This window comes from Alligator sinensis, unplaced genomic scaffold (assembly GCF_000455745.1).
Source record: "Alligator sinensis unplaced genomic scaffold, ASM45574v1 scaffold588_1, whole genome shotgun sequence".
Classification (NCBI taxonomy): domain Eukaryota; kingdom Metazoa; phylum Chordata; order Crocodylia; family Alligatoridae; genus Alligator; species Alligator sinensis.
Genome location: NW_005842244.1, coordinates 1,520,982 through 1,538,958, shown reverse-complemented (window position 1 = coordinate 1,538,958; position 17,977 = coordinate 1,520,982). Strand labels below are relative to the sequence as shown.

Sequence of the window (17,977 nt, the reverse complement as noted above, 5' to 3'; positions counted from 1 at the left end):
AGGGAAAGCTAATACGTTATTCTTCACTCCTCGAATTAAGGTTCAACAGCAAGCTTAATGAGTAGTCATTATAAAATCAGGCTGCTAAGTAGTACCTTAACTCACAATTCTGCTTATATAATTGCATCACTATTGCAGATAACAATTACTATTGATATATCAAAGTTACATCTCAAACAGGGTAGTGCAAAAGAGTTATCTCAGGATTACATTATTAACCATTAGTGGGGCTTAGAGGCCATAAAACAGGTTAGCGCACTAATATCACTCCAAAAGCACTAGATTAAAATTTTGCTTGAAAGAGAAATTGATGTGGTAGTTTCATGCATCTCCATCACAAAACCACCACATTAATTGCAGCATCTTTTCACAATTGACCTAAGACTGGATAAATATATGGTGGAAGTGACAAGTGAGGACTGAGCACACAACACAGCTTTGTCCACCACCTCTCCACATTACATTGGACCCAACTCTAAACAATGCTGTCATCCGTAGCATAAAGTAACCTTATATTCACTCAAATAGCAATGAATAAAAATAATTAGCTGGTACATATTTATAAATGACATTTTAAAGATCATTAACATATAAAACATTATTGTCTATGAAACAGACCAGTTTCAGTGTTGCCTGCTCTCTGTTTGGTGTTTTTCTTTTTTTAAATGGGCAAGTGTTCCCCTGGACAGCTGCCAATACACTAGTATAAAGTGTCCTTAAAGCAAGACAAACTCCTCTGTACTAAATCTTTTTAATCTTTTCTTTTCATCCTCAAAGAAAAGGTCATTTTCTTCATGGAGTGGACTGGAAGCAAAGTCACAGTCTCTAGAATGACCCTTTACAAAAGTAAATAAGGGATACTTCTCCTTGGATGAAGACTGCAGCATCTATAATGCAAAACAACACACCAGACAAAACGTTAGTTGAGAGTGAAGGCGCACAGCAGCAAGTGATATCAATTTAATTACAACTGCAAAAATCAAAAATTCATTTGCCCCTATTTTGCATTGCAAAGACTCTATGTGGCTCCTTCTGTTAAATACATATTTCTGTCTCACCCTCTTCATGGAAAAAATAGCCACATTTTGAAGTTTTGCATCTGCAACTTGTTCCATAAAGACTACCCACACTTGCAGATTAATTCCCATAGCTTCGACAGAGCAAGAGCTTCTCTTGCATGGAAGAAGATAATCTTTATTTGTTGAACTGAGAAGCAGGTTAGCATCCCTTGAAAGTATTTTTGTGATCGAGACAGCTTATATAACTATCAATAATTTTGGCAGCTCAAACATACGTCAGAGAAAGAAGCCATCTCAAGAGCAGATGAATTAAAATTAGGGACATGCTAACAGGCTGCTTTAATTATGTAACAGAAATCTCCCTGCCCCAAGGAGAAGACAAAGCTGAGTTTATTTACCAAGGGAACAATTGATACTAACAGCAATCAACAACATACCGAAATAAAAATACTCTTCATTACGAGTGCTCTTGGCCCAGAGGGTAAAGGACATTTCAGCTTTTTAGGCTTGTTTCTATAAGCCATTTAAACACCACTAAAGTTAATTTTATTTTTATATTTTACTGATCATTCTCAAAAGTAAATCTCAGTACACAACTATAGTACCTGCAAAGCTACATTTAGCCTATAGATATAATCTGCATGGGAGTGATCAGACTATGAACTCCAAAAATAGTTTTAATGAGAAACAATTAATCGACACAATAAAAAGCCTAAATAGATATTTAAGCCGTATGACCTATTTAAAAAACAATCAGGTGCTGGAAAATCATGCTTGCAGTAAAATCAGAATCCACGATTTTTACTGTGCTCTGCAATTTTCCACTTTATTCTGCTCTATTTTAATTGCTTTCTCCTACTGCACTGTGAAACCTGGGGAAAAGGACAAAGAGAAAAGTGAGAGATATGCAAGCTCTGATGAGCAGAAGGGAGAGAAAAGGGAAAATAATATGTGGGGAGAAAAAAAAGTGTAGGATGAGAAACAATGGGATTGTAGATTTCATAGGACTGGATAATTGGATACAAAGCCTTTCATCAGTAGGTCACTGGTCAAATCCAGACTGAGTCAGTAGCAACAGAAATTCAGAGCCATACGATGGCTGTTTGGTAGCCTGTCAAATGGTTTGGTGGACTTAGGCCAGTTCCTAATTGACAGGTGTCTGAAACAAAAAAAAAAAAATCACCACCACCCTGTCAGGGAAGCCAACGAGGTATGGAGGGCTCTGGAATCACTGGGCCAGATCTGATCATAATTTGTACCAGAAAAATTCACGATGACACAGATACAAGACAACTTAGAGGGTGCCAATAAGATGTTTTTTCCCTAGTGTTCTTGGATTGTTAGAAGTTGCCCAATTTTCTAGAAACTTTATCCTGTATCAGAAGTATTTCAAGAGTGCAGAGTCAGCAGTATAAGAACCATTGCTTTCTTTCACCAGAAAAAGGAATCTGGCTAACTTCCAGATATTTTTGTAACAATTTCAACTACTTAGTAACTATTTTGCAAAGATGAACTACCAGGACTTTCCCAAAAGGGGTCTGGATCCATTCTGCAGAAAATATCAGAACAGAAAATATCTTCAGTGTTTTGTTTCTGAAAATTTAACCTAAAATTTGTAAACACTGATGTAGAACTGACACATTGGAAACTGAAATAATGCACATTTCAGTATTCCAACAATTAATGTATAAAGTAGTAATATTCTGCATCCATTTAAGACAATGACAAAGTTACAAGTGACTTCAAATGGCACAAGATCAAGTACCAAGAACCAGAGCTTGCATACTATTTACATCTCTAAATAAAGTGGCCAGATTTTCAGAAGGGCTCATATCCCAAGTGCAACACTTGTTTGTGACACTGGCTTTATAACATCCAGGAGAAGTTATGAATATAACATAGCAGCTACATTTAAAATACAGGGCAAGTGGTCCTGTGGTAAGTCAAAAGACTGACTGGGATTCAGGAAGCCTGTCTTCTGTGTAACCTTGAGAGAGCATCAGGTTCCCTATTATAAAATGGAGATAATGTTCCCCTACTCAACAGCAGCAATTGGTTGATAAATCCCTTTTTATCTGTAAAATGCTTAGAAGCCATGGTGCAATTGTGAGCCCAGTACAACTTAGCCGTTTGTGTTGAATCTCACTCAACTTCCACTAAAACACTCATTATTCTAGCAACCTAATTTTTTGTTGCTTCCAGACCAAATTCCAGCAAAGAATGGATTTCCTTGCAGTTCCCTACTTTTGAGCAACCAAAGTGGCTTAAAAGTAGGAATGCAGCTACCTGGGATAACAGTTACAGAACACACAAGCCAATTTGAGTGTAGCATAGGTAAGATGTTTTACTTGCCACTTCTTTTGAGACTCATAGTTTGAATGCCACAACATCCCTCTTAGAGGGGATGCTGTAAGTGCTACAACCTAAACTTTCCCTCCTGCCTCTCCCACTATTTTACATATCAAAGTAGCAAGAATCTGAATTAATTTATTAGTTTAACCCTACTGCCCTGCTTGGAAGTATATGGTGCTAATAAGGAAGGTATTACATTACCCTTAAACAGATGGAAAAAAAAATAGAAAAAGTAGTTAGAAATAAAAAAACTTTTTTCTTTCTGAAAGTTCATACACTATATTTGGGATGTGCTTACATTAGAGTCACCCTCCTTATATTAAAGAACATCAATCCAAAATGCTAGTAGAACTGTATTAAGACTTAAGGTCAGTCTGACATTAAATTTAATGCAACAAGCAAAAAACAGGTGGGGAGAGATAGTCACGTAACCTAAGATTTAACAGGGAAAACGCATGAAAAAAATTAGCAGGGAAAATTTCTAATATCACTTATTTTTTCTTTCATTTTTCTATCATGGTCTATAATTTCTGCTTAGATGGGATGACTAATTAAAAATTCTGGTATATGAAATTTCCAGGTCTCTTTTGCTTTGGAACTCATGATCTTTAAAGGTACTTTCCATTCCTCCAAGACTGGAGGATTTCTGCATTCCTCCATAAATCAAAGGAAAAAACCTTCGGCATTAACGTGGCATTAACTTTAGAATCTGATATTGCTTGTTGCTTTACTTAATACTAATACCACTTACACAACAGGTTATATTCTCAAAGTGTTGTACAAACTTTAATTCCTTGTACTAATCTGATAACTACTGTAGTACTAGAGCATTACTAATGTAATCTATCCTGTGTTACTGCTCTATCTTTTTATAGTCAGTTTTAGATCGTAAACCATTTGGTTGTGTATTATAGTTTACACAGCATATATTAGCACTGCATTCTGTTACTGGCATTTATATACGGTAATGGTCTAGAACAAAATGCCTACCAAAAAAACAAACCTACCTAATTAAACCTATACCTATGCACTTCAAGTATCACAGACATTATTAGGCTGGTTTACTGGGTGACACCTGCTCTCATTTAAAACTGCCTACAAACGCATAAAATACTGTTTTCTTCTTAAACGTTATCAGAAATAAACACTTAAAAATAAATACATAATTTTGCTTTGCTCAAATATTTCCACTTTTAAAAAATGCTCTCCCTAAGGGACTGATTGCTTTTTAAAAAATTCTTTTCAGGTAGAAGATAGTATAAAGATCTGAAAAGGTGTTGTCTGCAAAAATATTTTCATTTCAACAGTGCCACCTAGTGGAATAACCCTACATCATATCCACATAGCGGCTAATACATTGCTTTGTATCCGTCACAATCTGCCACAGAAGAAACAGTCATCTTTTAACATACAATTCAGGTAGTTAATCTTATTTTCTGCAAATTTGACATGTTCATATTTCTGGATTTAAAAATCACAGATTTGCTGAATCCTTTTGCTCTATCTATAACCATAAAAAACAGAATGGGTTCCGCTGTAGCATAGCTCAGACGGTATTTTCTCCCCCCCCGTAACGTACACAAACATATGCACAGTTTCAACTGAGGAATCAATTTCATTACTTCAACACTTACCTTAGTTATTTCTTCAGAAACCCTTTCAAAGTCTTGCACATTTCTACAATAAAATCCTATTGTACAGCTAGGATCCATTTTTTTGTATGACATCTTTTTGGGGGAAGGACAGTGGAATGACTGCAATTGTTAAAATAAAAATAATTTCAAGATCATTTTAAGATTAAGTGCATTTGCCTTTCTCCTAATGAATTAAATGCATAATTCACTATGCCACTTATGCTTCAAATCCAACGCAAGCTTTCAAACTTATTTCTGCCCCAAACGTTTAAGTTATTTCACCCCTTCCCATATTTATAAAAAACACATAACCTAGTGCTATTTATGTCCCATTTAACCAAACTTGCACATTACATCACGTTATTCCAGCCCAAAAAGAGGATGTGAAATCTGTCAAGGGTTTGCCGCTCCAAACAGCATTTTATGAATATTCCCATGGTAGAGGAGGTGAATGCTCCTTTGCAAATTGAATTTGTAACAGCTTTTGCACTATCTTACAATTACTGCTTTACTACTACCGCCCATTGTCCCCTACCCCCCCAACCTCCATAAAAGAGAAATAATGGAATGAACCAACCTAATGTATTTTCATTTAGTAAATGAAATGGGTAAAAAAACCCTGAGTATTTCAATATACCTCAAGTATAAAAACCCACTCTATATTTTACACGCAGGACTTTTTAAAATGTGAAAATTGTTTTCATGATAAATGTTGCATTGACAGCCCTGGAAACTGATGCTATGAATAGTAGGAGTACAAACTTCCACATGCTTCCTTTTCTCCCCATCCTCCCCTGTCTAGAAAGGATACTTAAAAGGTACTCCGACTTGGTTCTCCATGCCCCTTCATTCATTACACAACTCAAACATGGGTAATCATGGTGGTTTTGTGTTCATGTGGAACTGGACAAAAATCCCAATACATTTTACACATCATCCAAAATACTAAACGACGACACTGTAACTGTTACTGCACCATGCCAGTGGTGCACGGTTATTTTTGGCCAGTACATCCCCGTAGTGACACGCTACAGCGAGGGATTGAGTCACTACAGTGACATAGCTGCAGCATCACAGTTTTTGCCTGCCGAAGCAACACGCTACAGCTATGTAGCAATAAGCAATGTAGCATCTCATGTCCTATCCCCCTATCTCCTATTACTAATATCCTGTGCCCTGACTCTCCATATAATCATTATAATCCTGTTAAAACAGCTCACTATTTGCCTCTTAGCATATGTTACTACTCTATAATCCCACTGGGAACTGGGGTTGGACTATATGTATACATACACAAAGTTATTTTGACACAAGAACAACCACCTAAGAACCTATAATGCAATTTGGTAAAACTCACTAATGGAGTGGTAAAAAAGAAGAGACAAATGCAACAGTTTCTATTAAAGACATCTATGTGCTTTCTGTGATAACTCATACCTGTATAAGATCTAACCTGTCTGAAAAACAAGGCCAGGCAGCTGGCATTAAGAGGCCATGGAACACAATTTCCCAAATACAGAGCTAAATAACATTATTTTTAAGGTATTTGTCCTGACAGTAATTTTACACTACTGAAATGGAATGTTCTGTAGTCCTGATTGGTGCATTTACAAATAAAAAAGTGGTACGTGTGTCTCACATTTTATGCAAAGTCCAGCCAATTTTCTCTCTCTAGTAGACTGCAATTCCTACTTGCTGTCTAGTCATTAATCCTGCCCACATTTTATATAAATAAATTCTTTATATTCATTCCTGATTAATCACAACTGGAAGCCTGAGTCAAAGTATTCCTGCAGTAATGTTAAAAGTGGTAGGTACTGGAACATCCTAATAGCAGTTTTGCAGGCCATTCCCGAGAGTATTCTTAATGCGGTGAGTCATTCTACAACAAAGAGAAGTGGGTAGGCTTATTTTTTCACTGCTCCAAACAAATGGATTTTGGAAGCCAATACAGAGTGGATTGATTTCCAACTTATTCTGGACAATTTGTCAATTTTGAAAATACTCCCTACAGAGAAATCTAACAAGCTACTCTCCACACTAAGAAAGCAATTTCTGTTTACTTTTGACATTTCTGGACAAAGATGTAATACTATTTAATGCACTAAGCATTAAGTTCCAATACATTTTCCTGTCTACAGAAAAGCATTATGATGTGATCAAGCCCAGCCGGCAGCTTGGGTGTAATCAAATATATTTAAAGCTTACTATGATAATTACTTGGAAATTCTTATTAATACCACCATACAGTAAGTTCTGGTGGACCAGTGGCATGAGCAGGGACTAGCAGATGTGGATTCTACCCCTAGCTCAGCCACTGAGCTACTATTTGGCCTTAAAGAAGTCACTTAGTCTCTACGCCTCCATTTCCCTCCACACTTCGTGTCTGCCTATGTCGTGTAATTAAATTGTAAGACCTTCAGAGAAGGCACTGTATTCTACTATGCACTTATCTAATGATTAGCATGATAGGGTCAGGATCTTAGCTGGAGTGTCCAAATTCATTATTTATATTATACCATAATATAAATAATGAACCTGACACTTATACCAACTTCCATCTGAAAGATCTCAAACGGGTATTTATAAAATAGGGAATATTTAAGTACAGAACATTTTCCCCTTTTGATTAAAAAAAAAAGACACACTTATTTTTCAATCCAGAACATCTCATTTTCTAGCATGAACTTGAGACTCAGGCACTACACTGTACTCATTAAGGTAAACATTAAACATAAGTTTGTTATTGCTTCAAACCAGTCCCAAGTTTTAAAATTTGATTTATTCATGTTAATAAACACTTGGAAGTATCTAAACTGTTTTGCTAAACACACTCCAACGGTATTTTGATTAAGAAATTATGACTGACTTTAACAAATTCCTACTTTGAGATTAGTATGTTACCTGAACTTTATACACAATAGAAAGAGACAAGAAAATTGAACAAATTCCTGCTTTACTCTCAATTTAAGCCACATATAATCTATTATATAGCAGTGGTAGCTTTAGGGCTACAATTAAGCTGCAGACTTTGTTACAAACCATTTGATTCATGTTTTTAATTTAACTAAATTCCATCAATTATAGCACAGGTGCTGAATTCTCCAATTGTAAGATGAAGAGCTCTATTCACAATATGTGATCTTAATATTTCCCTCCTAGACTCTGATGCAAGGCTCTGCTACAAACTTTTATCACAGCATGTACTATGCTGGTGATACCACAACCACAGAATCTTCTTGGAGCCAATTATTATGAAGGAAGTAAAATGCCCATCCCTTTGCAAATATGCCATGGTTTGGTGAAGTCCTGCTTTAGGTTTGGTATGTTTAACTTAGCAAATTGCTGTAGTGTTAAGAATTGCACTCTATAGAGTCCCTCTGATCCACAGGCCTGATCCCTTCATAGTTGGTTCCCATAAGTCAAGAGGATCACGCACCTGCTAGGTTTCATGGCCAATAAAGCATTAGTTAGAGAAAGCTAGATTGTTATGTAAGGGTTGGGCATAAAAGGAACAAAAAGAAAAGGCTGAAGCTATTTCCTGAATACCTCTTAATATGAGAATCGGGAATATTCAGTACATCCTACTGAAGCTATTATAATTTTTCAGTCTGATTGTAAATAGAGTTCTTCAACATCTATCCTTGGTTTTACATTTCTTTTCAATGTATGTTGTTTGGGAAGGGGGGGAAGACAAGGGAGAAACAGTACTATAAAAACAAGTCTGATTTTCCGAGACCTAGACAGAGCCTGACAAGGTGCATTAACTATAACCAGAAGGACCAAGCATGCCACAGCTAAAAAAACAAACCACACAGCAACTACAGGTTGGTTTCAAGGTGTGTTCAGGCCTTGAAAACTACTGATCCACAGAGGTAATTTGAGTTGAAATAATAATTTAACAACCTATTAAAAGGAACAGTGTGGACAGCATTAGTAAAAGTCATTAGAATAAAAAATCTCATTATTATAGCTTTAGAAATTTGAAAGTTAAGACGCAAAATGGAATGACTCGTAAGTAGTTAAGAACAATTACACTTAAAAAGAAATGCTCCTCGTCTGTCTAGGCAAAGTAGTGAAAAATCCTCATCAAAGAGGCACAGGGTACATTTGTATCCAAGCAAGGCTAGACCCCTACATCACCTGAACAATAGGGTGTGTTCAAACACAGGCACACGCACACACACACACATACATGCTTGCTCACTCTCTCTCTGTGAGCCCAGAGGCGTAACAAGGCAGCTGGGTACCTAGGGCAGCTGCGACACGTTGGGGCAGCAGTGACTTCTCGTTGCTGCCATGCCACTGGCACAATCGTGAGGCTGCAATGGCAGCTGCTTCCCTCCCCTCAGAACAGCTGCCCCAGTCATCTTGCCCTAGTTAAACTACTGTGTGAACCGTCTTCATTCCAGCCTCAAATTTAAAAAGTAAAAATAATTCAAATATAATGTTTTTCTTTGTACTGCCTGCTTTCTTTAATGGAAACTTACTTAGTGGGGTCATCATATATTTGTAGAGGTTTTCTGGTATATAACAAGTTACAGACAAGATAAATGAAGTAATAATTATACAATAAATTAAAATTACACATCAAGTATTTAACCTTTGGCCACTTTTGTTTGATAAATAATATGCAACTGTAAAACCATAAAGATGCAGCTAGCTAGAACACCTCTAAATAATTAGTGTTTGATTCATATGGGAAAAAAACAGTGCCAGCTCTTTATCCATACTACCTCAAGAGGGAAATCCTTTATGCTGACATCTACAAAAGATTGGCAGTAATGAGGATCCATGTAAATCAAACTGTCATCTACAAGGACAAAACAGAAGACAAGTAATTCAAAAAACACCTTATTATTACACTGCTTACAATCCAATTTCTATGCAGAACAGCTGAAAAAAACCCAGCAAGTAACTGCTTGCCAGACTGATATTCATTGACTGAAGCATAGGTTTTTGCAGGACAGATTAACTTTTGCATAATCAAATATGCTTGTATAAGCAGAATTTTTATAAAGTGATGAGACTGTCATTTAATTTTTGGTGATAAAATTACTTTTACAAACACACAATTATATTCTGGAGTTTGCATATGAAAAATGTATCATGCTACTTCATCCTGACAGGAAGAACATATTGCTTGTCATCTGAGCATCAACTAGCACCACTTAAACTGGTAAAAAGTAAATATGTAAATAAGAACTGCCAGACAGTAACAGCAAAGGTTTCTCAAGTTTGGTGAAACAGATAAATTATGCCTTGTTTATGCAACAAAGGAAATTAAATGTACATTTTACAGAATCCAATTACTATATGAGGCAAATGACAAATGACTGGACTTTGGTGGATATGATGAATTAATAGGGTACTCATTTTGCTATTTTAATCATTCTCCTTCCCCCTGGTCCAATATTAACTTTCTAACTCTTAAAAGAAAAACACTAAAAAGACATATCTTATTAAAACACTAACCTTGAAATCCAGCAAAGTAATATGACTGCTTAGGCTTGCCACCAATAATACCAACACAGTATTCAAGGCTTAAAATTCCCTGCCAACAGAACATTAAATAATTCAGATTTAAAGTTTAAGAGAACGTGCATAATTAAAGTAACTTGGTGAGGCTTTACTCATCTTATTTTTTCTGACCATCACCTTTAAAAGTGAGAATTACTACTTATAGCAGCACCACTTTGTTGCCAACTTTAGCAATTTTACTGAGTCTGTGTTTTTCTGAAAGACCTCACTCCAGGAATCATGCAACTTCTATACAAGAAACTTTGTCTTTCACTTCTGAAAACAGCTTTTAATAGTGGAGAAAATTTTAAGGGCTTGAAAACCAAAACCAAGCATAAGAACCATCGGGGGGGCGTTCCTTTTAAAGATCATGCTTTTTATGTAAATGCTGTTACTTTGGGGGCCTGACTCCAGCAGGCATTCAAAAAGGATGTACCTTCAGCACTCCCAGTGTCAGAGCAAGAAAGCAAGAACTGTGATGTCATACACATTAGAGTCACCGTAGACGGCTCACACATATTTTTCTGTTTAGCAGCCCCATCCTTTCCTGTCCACCCAGATAGACTTTGACATGGCAGGGACGGCAGCCAGCTGAGGCAGCAGCAACTAAAGAGGTTACAGTTACTTCTAAGAGCAGCAGCCTTAAAAGGGAATGGGGAGAGTAGAAAGGCACATCTGTTTCTCCTCTTAATCTCCCTCTCATAGAATCATAAAAAAGTTGAGGTTGCAGAGACCTCAGGAGGTCATCTAGTCCATCCTCCTGCTCAAGGCAGGAGGGTCGCTGACAATCTCCCCCTCCATTGATGTATCAATCTGTGTCAGTTCACGCAAACTAAAAGAGGCAAACAGCAAGGCTGGGCAGAAATTCATGTGTCGTTCCTATGTAGGAAACTGGAGGAGTCAAACAAGAAAGACTCCCCCCTTTCTTGTTAGACAGCAGACAAAAAGGACTCTGAGGAGTACCTGGAACTCCTCCCCAAAAAGCTGGATCTGGGAAAAGCGTAAGTTTCATAGATTTCATAGACATTAGGGCTGGAAGGGACCTTAGAAGATTGAGTCCAGCCCCCCGCCCAAAAGGCAGGAAGTCAGCAGGGATTGTAGGATCCCAGCAAGATAAACATCCAAATTTCACCTGAAGGCATTCAAAGTAGGTGCTTGAACCACCTCCGATGGCAGGCTATTCCAGCCCTTGGGAACTCAAACAGTAAAGAAGTTCTTCCTTACGGCCAGCCTGAACTGTTCTTGGAGGAGCTTATAACCGTTCAACCTTAACATCCCTTGGGGCGCTCTGGTGAACACACGTTCCCCCAGATCCTGATGAGCACCCCTTATATACTTATAGGTGGCCATCAGATCGCCTCTGCGCCTGCACTTTTCCAGGGTGAAGAGTCCCATAGCTCTCAGCCTCTCATCATAAGGTCTGTTTTCCTGACCTTGGGAGGAGATCACAGCCAGGCAGCTCTGGACTCCCTGGGCATTGCTTTTGCTTTTTTCAGCATTTTTAAAGGAAGAAAACAGCAACGTATCTCCATTCTTCTTCATGGTTTCTATGTTGAAAGCAAATGCTGGGAGGAAGTTGCATGTAGCTCTTCCTGGGTTTCCCTTCCCTCCTTTGAGTCTTCCATTCCTGAAGGAAGGATACTTCTCCTTTTACTTCCAAAAAGTGCTCCAGATTCTTGGGAGAAAGGTGGTACAAGCTGCTGCCCAGCCCTTGCCTCTCATCCCTCTCTGTATGAAAAGAGATAGCAGTATTATTATTTCTCTCTCAGTTCTACTGAGATATGGGTAGTATGGGCGTGCTGTTCTCCAGTTACTTATGCCTATTCTACACTGCAGACTTCTGCCATCATAGCTACATTCACCTAAGGCATGAGAGGTGTGACCACTGACCAATGTAGTAGTGCTGGCTAGATTCATAGATGTTAGGGTCGGAAGGGACCTCAATAGATCATCGAGTCCGACCCCCAAACTGTGTGTACACAGTTGCGCCGGCAAAACTGTGATTTCACTGGTATTGCCTATTTCGTTCAGGAAGGGAAAAGGGTTTGCTAAACCTGTACAAAACATAGCTTTGCCATAATGGCTGGATCCACACTAAGAGCACTTTGCCAGTATAATGAATCACTGTTGATCTTCACTGATAAAACACCCCTAATATAGACACAGCCAAAGATTACTTGTTCTTTGAAGCAGCTGCAGCCCACTGACCACACCTGGCCCCTCCTCTGTAAGGATGTACAAGTCTAGGTGGACAAGGTAAGGATGTGCATGGTGGGTGCTTATCTTCCAGCAGCAAAAGAACAGAGAATATCAGTCATGTATTCCTCCAGGCCAAAAATTCTTTTCAAGATAACCACCCATCCATCCCCAAGTCTGATCCCTTACACACCACGTTTTGAAAACTGATGTCAGTGTACACATTCACGGTTGAGGAGAGGCCAACTAGGCTCAGAGATATACTTTATACATTAAAAGACAGCCATTTCAACATTGCATTAAGTAAGGGATGAAGGTAACAAATGAAAACTAGATAAAAAAGAAATTTCCTTGAGATTTAAACAGATTATTAGAAAGCTTTTTAATTGAAAAAGGATAAAACTGCTACTTCAGACAGCTTTCATGGATGTCTTGACAAATGAGTTACCTGCACTGCTCCTTTCACAGTTAATAACAGTTTGCTAAGGCAGCAATATTAATTTACAGTTAATCAGGGCTTATACCTTCACAGTAACACATAAGACTTACAATAGGGCCAATTTAAAATTAAGAGGTTCTTTTAAAAAATGTACAGTAGTAAAAATATTTTAGGTATTTGAGACAGGGAGCTAACCATGCAAGTATTGCTTAGTAATAAGAGGAATGCACATCTGGGTAGCCCTGCCCACAACCTGGGGGGCTCTGATCAATCCTATCAAAGTATGCTCCATAAAGGAAGTAGTACTACTCTCCCCTAAGAAAAGGGGGGAGGAGGGAAACCTCACTAATTCTATTCAAGTCAGAGAAAATCCCAGGGTTTTCAACTAACTAATCATATCCCAGGTATCCTATGGAACTTAAGTGGGATTTTTCACAAGCACTCAGTCCTGACACAGCATACTATCCCTTCATGTCATCCCACTGCTATAAGAGCAGCAGAATTCAACTAATGCTGAATACTTTTGATAACTCCAAACATAGTTTCTAACATGATTAGAATATGGTGCCATTAATTATTCTGATGACTGAACAACTTCATATCATGAAGGTCTTGTGGTGTAGTACTGGCTTGAGTTGGAGTCTTCATTTCTGGTCCACACTGTATGGCAAGTTAAGAAATGGCAGAAGGCAAGGCAGGTTGGCACCTTTGAAATTAACTCAGTTGGAAATGTGTAAGCTTTCATAGGCAACAACTTCCTTCATCAGATGCTATGAATGGGCTTGCAGAGTCCATTTTGTAACATCAAGAATGGGTCTCCTGTTCAACCCAAAATGACTACCACAGGAGCTACTAGAATCTGTTGGTGGCCTATTATGTCATCTTTTCTAGGGGGTTAACTACTAATGGCAAGAACATTACATGACTGTCATCTAACCACTGACAATTCTCTCCAAACAAGCCTCTGGCCTTAAAACAACAAAGTACCAGCACTTTCAAAACGATCACAATCCTAAACTAAGATGTTAATAACATGCGAGTCAACTTCAGAATCATAGTGGTTAAATGGGTAAAAGAAAAGCACCACATGCATATTTATATTCATGAGGGCTAAAAAAACCCCAAGAGGCATTTCTGATGATTTAGCATTATAAAACCTGCCTACAAATCGCAGAAAAGAGGGAAAAAACAGTTTAAGGCCATATACACTCAACCTATGCCAGTGATGCAAAAATGTAAACAAGAGTGACTTATGAAAAACATAACTTTGGTTAGCCTATCTTGGGCACACTTTCTTGTATAAAGAGATTATATTAATTCAAGTAACAACTGTCATCCACAAACATCAAATCTGTAAAAAAAAATTACTTTAAAAAAATGCAGATGTCAAAATATTTTAAATTTACACAATTGGGTCACTTCTCATGAATAACGGAGCTGGAAATAGTGACCAGTGTGTATAACTGAAGGCCGCCTTCTTTCAGCCTCAGTAATGAATATCTGCAAAAGACTGCATGTATTCTGGATATACAAGACGAAGAGCCTCAGTAAAGTCAGGCCTACATGACAAAGCTAACCAACATAGCCAACCTAGCAACTTTCACTCAAGTAGACAAAATTTATATCAGCCAAAGAAGTTCTTCTGACAGTACACACTGTGTCTGCACCAGTGACCTGGATTTGTATTGTTAGGCTGAAAAACCTTTACAGACTCTCTCCAAGACAATAGTCAACACGAATTTGTAAAAACAGTTACTTCACATGCTCAGAAACTCCTGTGCAAATAAGTGCAAGCTGCAATAGCAGCCTATGCTTGTATCCTACAAAGATACCAAGTATTGCTCTGAACTCAAGTCAGACTGATTCAAATGCTTTTCCACAGCAATGCTGTTACTGGAAGAGAGTTCATCTGCATCGGGTCTGCATGTTGCCAACTTGTTGTACGGTGTCAAAACAAAAGCTCTTCTAAAACCAACCATCTGGAAACACAAGGAAAAGAAGCAGGAAGGAAAAGCTACTTCATATTTCATTCTTTAAATAAAAGGTTTCACTGTTCTGTCCTGCTTTACTATAAAATATCTCCATAATTTTTTCTGAAACTTAGAAATAAAATGCAAGCGATAGCCAAGAGCCAGAAAAAACAGGTGATGTAACAGAAGAGCCAGTCTTTCTGATTCTGTCAGTGCTACTAAACAGCTTCTTAAACTGTTCAATCTTAAGAATTTCTAAAGCAGGGCTCCAAGGGAGTGTGCTGAGTGATGAATGATAGGGTTGTAAAGACAAAAGAGCAGGGTTAAGCAAGTTGTCCTAGTTGAGGGGAAGAACTACCCAAGAATGCTCAAGGAGTTCATCAGCATGACAAAATCCAGTATTTTTAGAGACTAATCTTTAAACATTCAGTTATAAAAAGCCTAAGTGTTTCTTAATTTGTCTGGTTAGAGCTGTGTTACTATGATTAGGCAGGCCTCCCTCCTTCTGTATCATTGCCTTTGGAAGCAGGCATCCTATCCTCCAGCTAATGAAATGACTACCGATGTCATGATAACCGCTAATAAATTATAACATGAGGGGGGAAAGTGAGAAAAGAGCTGTCACTGCAATTGGCAATCTTCAATAATTTACCACTAAAAGATTAAAAAAATTGAAAACAAATTAAGGTGTTTGATTCTACATTTTAAAAATGCAAGTTGGTATTAAAGTTCATTTAAGATGGCACAAATGGAATACTGCAGGCAACTAAATAGCTTTTTGAGTCACTGAATCGGTGTCTTTTCAGGTAGCCACTTTAGGAATAGAATAGTTACCACCACTTTATCATGGGACATCATGTGCTCTGCAATTATGTCTGATCTTGTAATAGTGAAATTTAAAACCTGTAAAGTCAGACTTTACAACCTGCAACTGTAAAATCACCACCATACAGTTAATAGACAGAAGATTACCATCCCGGAGTATCTTTTCAAATCATCTAGCACTACTGTTTAAAAAAATGATTGAACTCTCATTTCATACCTTTACAAACTCTAAGTAGTCCATGTTTGTTCTCTCTCCACCAAGTCGTACAGGAACTAATATAATTACAGCTTTTGTATCTCCAGTACTAGAGCCCATAAAAGAGCACTGCTTATCAACAACATCCGAATTGTAAACTGAAAATAAGACATATGAAAAGTATGAAAATGCTTGAGGTTTCATGAAATACCCACGCAATTTTTAAAGCAGAAATATACTATCTTTTACAAAATACTGCACGTCTGTAAGATTACATTATTTAATTAGGATGAAGTAAAACTGTACAGCTTTAAAATGTACACTCTTTTCACATAAAACACACTTCCTGAAAAACTCTTTTAAGAGCTACAGTTATGTGCGTCTTACCCTTTAAGGGGCATTTTCTAGAATGATCTGTTACACTACTGATTTTTAGTAGTTTGAATAAACTAGTTTGAAGATATAAGAAAGTTATGGAAACAGAGGAGCATTTCTTCTAAACATTTTAAGAGGATAATTTGAGCCTTAATCCCACAATTAGGCAATTTTAAAGCCTATTACTAATAAAAATATTTACATATCTTTAAAAAAATATTCAAAGACAATAATTGTTTTAAATAAGCACTCATGTGCATTGTCAGACACCAAAACAGTACTGTATTAGAATCTTAATTAAACAAAAATGCAATTAACACCATCACTGTATGCAATTCAACCTAAGACCATGCAAAATAATAGAAAAAAAACACATGTGCAACAGAAATCAGAATTTTGAAATTCTCAAGTTTAAAACTTCAAGGTATGAACCCTAGCATAAACAAAGAAATTGGTTTGCAACATACAATTAAATGGAGTATCACTATCACTATGACACAGGAATGTCATTCATTTCCGTGATGTTATGCAATTGCTTATATCATAACAAAAGCACTACTGGAGAAGTAACACGTTCTGCTTTATTTGAAAGCTAAAGTTATCAAAGTTGTCATTGCTGAGTTTTGTTGTGCTTGGTTTGTCTCATCACCTCTGCTCCTGGTTTGACCCAAATTTTAATACCAACTCTGCCTGTGATAACTGATGTTTTCAAAACCACTTGTGTTCTGGAGAATTCCTATATACAATGCTGGAACAGAAGAAAGGTGGCCATGGTATCTAGTTGACTGTACTACCCACATCTTTGATCTCTAAGGGAATTTTTTAGGGAACGAGAATGTAACTTTATTCTTAGAAAAAAAGCAATAATACTCTTATCAGTCTCTCTCAAAAAGAGAGAGAAGGAGGGGTACAAAACAGTTTATTAATTTATTTGAATCAGTATGTCCCACAGAAATCAGCTAACTCCCTAGACCCAATAAAGTTATGGAAGTGAAATACACATCAAGCTGATTACAAGATAAAAGGAATTTACAAACTCTCTTTCAAGTTCCATTATTTAAATCAGCCATGAAACAAGCAGTTTATCAAACTCTCTAGTTACTATTTTTGATCCTTAAAGAAAAAAAAAAAATCAACGATACAACCTATCAAAAATGCTGGTACATAAGCAAAAGTTACCTTTCACTATCCAATTCCCCAACATACAATATAAAAAGTTCTTTCTAATGTCTATGTTTCCTTTTGGAAATCACTTAATGTTGCTGTGGATGAATGCTAATTGAAAAGCATAAGTGAAACATTTAAAAAGTGCCAGAAGCCACCATAGCCACATCACTTACCTGTACAGTCCTGAGCAACATAGACAGTTATTCCTTGTAACTCAGGGTCTCCTGCTTCTTCAACAGCTTTTCTAAGTACAAAAAAAAGAATATTTGATAGAGTATTGATTG

At 37.2% G+C, this 17,977-nt stretch overlaps 1 protein-coding gene across 2 annotated transcripts in view; it reads right to left on the bottom strand.

The window, feature by feature from the left end:
* Positions 1-6: 6 nt before the first annotated feature.
* The window catches only part of ATG4C (autophagy related 4C cysteine peptidase), a 35,163-nt gene continuing 17,192 nt past the window's right edge, over positions 7-17,977 (bottom strand). For both annotated transcript variants that reach the window (XM_025208673.1, XM_006027462.3), the window contains exons 6-11: positions 17,867-17,937; positions 16,173-16,309; positions 10,481-10,559; positions 9,742-9,818; positions 5,006-5,125; positions 7-887 (exon numbers count right to left, since the gene is read on the bottom strand). In XM_025208673.1, the coding sequence (XP_025064458.1) occupies positions 717-887; positions 5,006-5,125; positions 9,742-9,818; positions 10,481-10,559; positions 16,173-16,309; positions 17,867-17,937 (655 nt within the window). In that variant the 3' untranslated portion in view covers positions 7-716. The remainder of the gene's footprint in view (positions 888-5,005; positions 5,126-9,741; positions 9,819-10,480; positions 10,560-16,172; positions 16,310-17,866; positions 17,938-17,977) is intronic.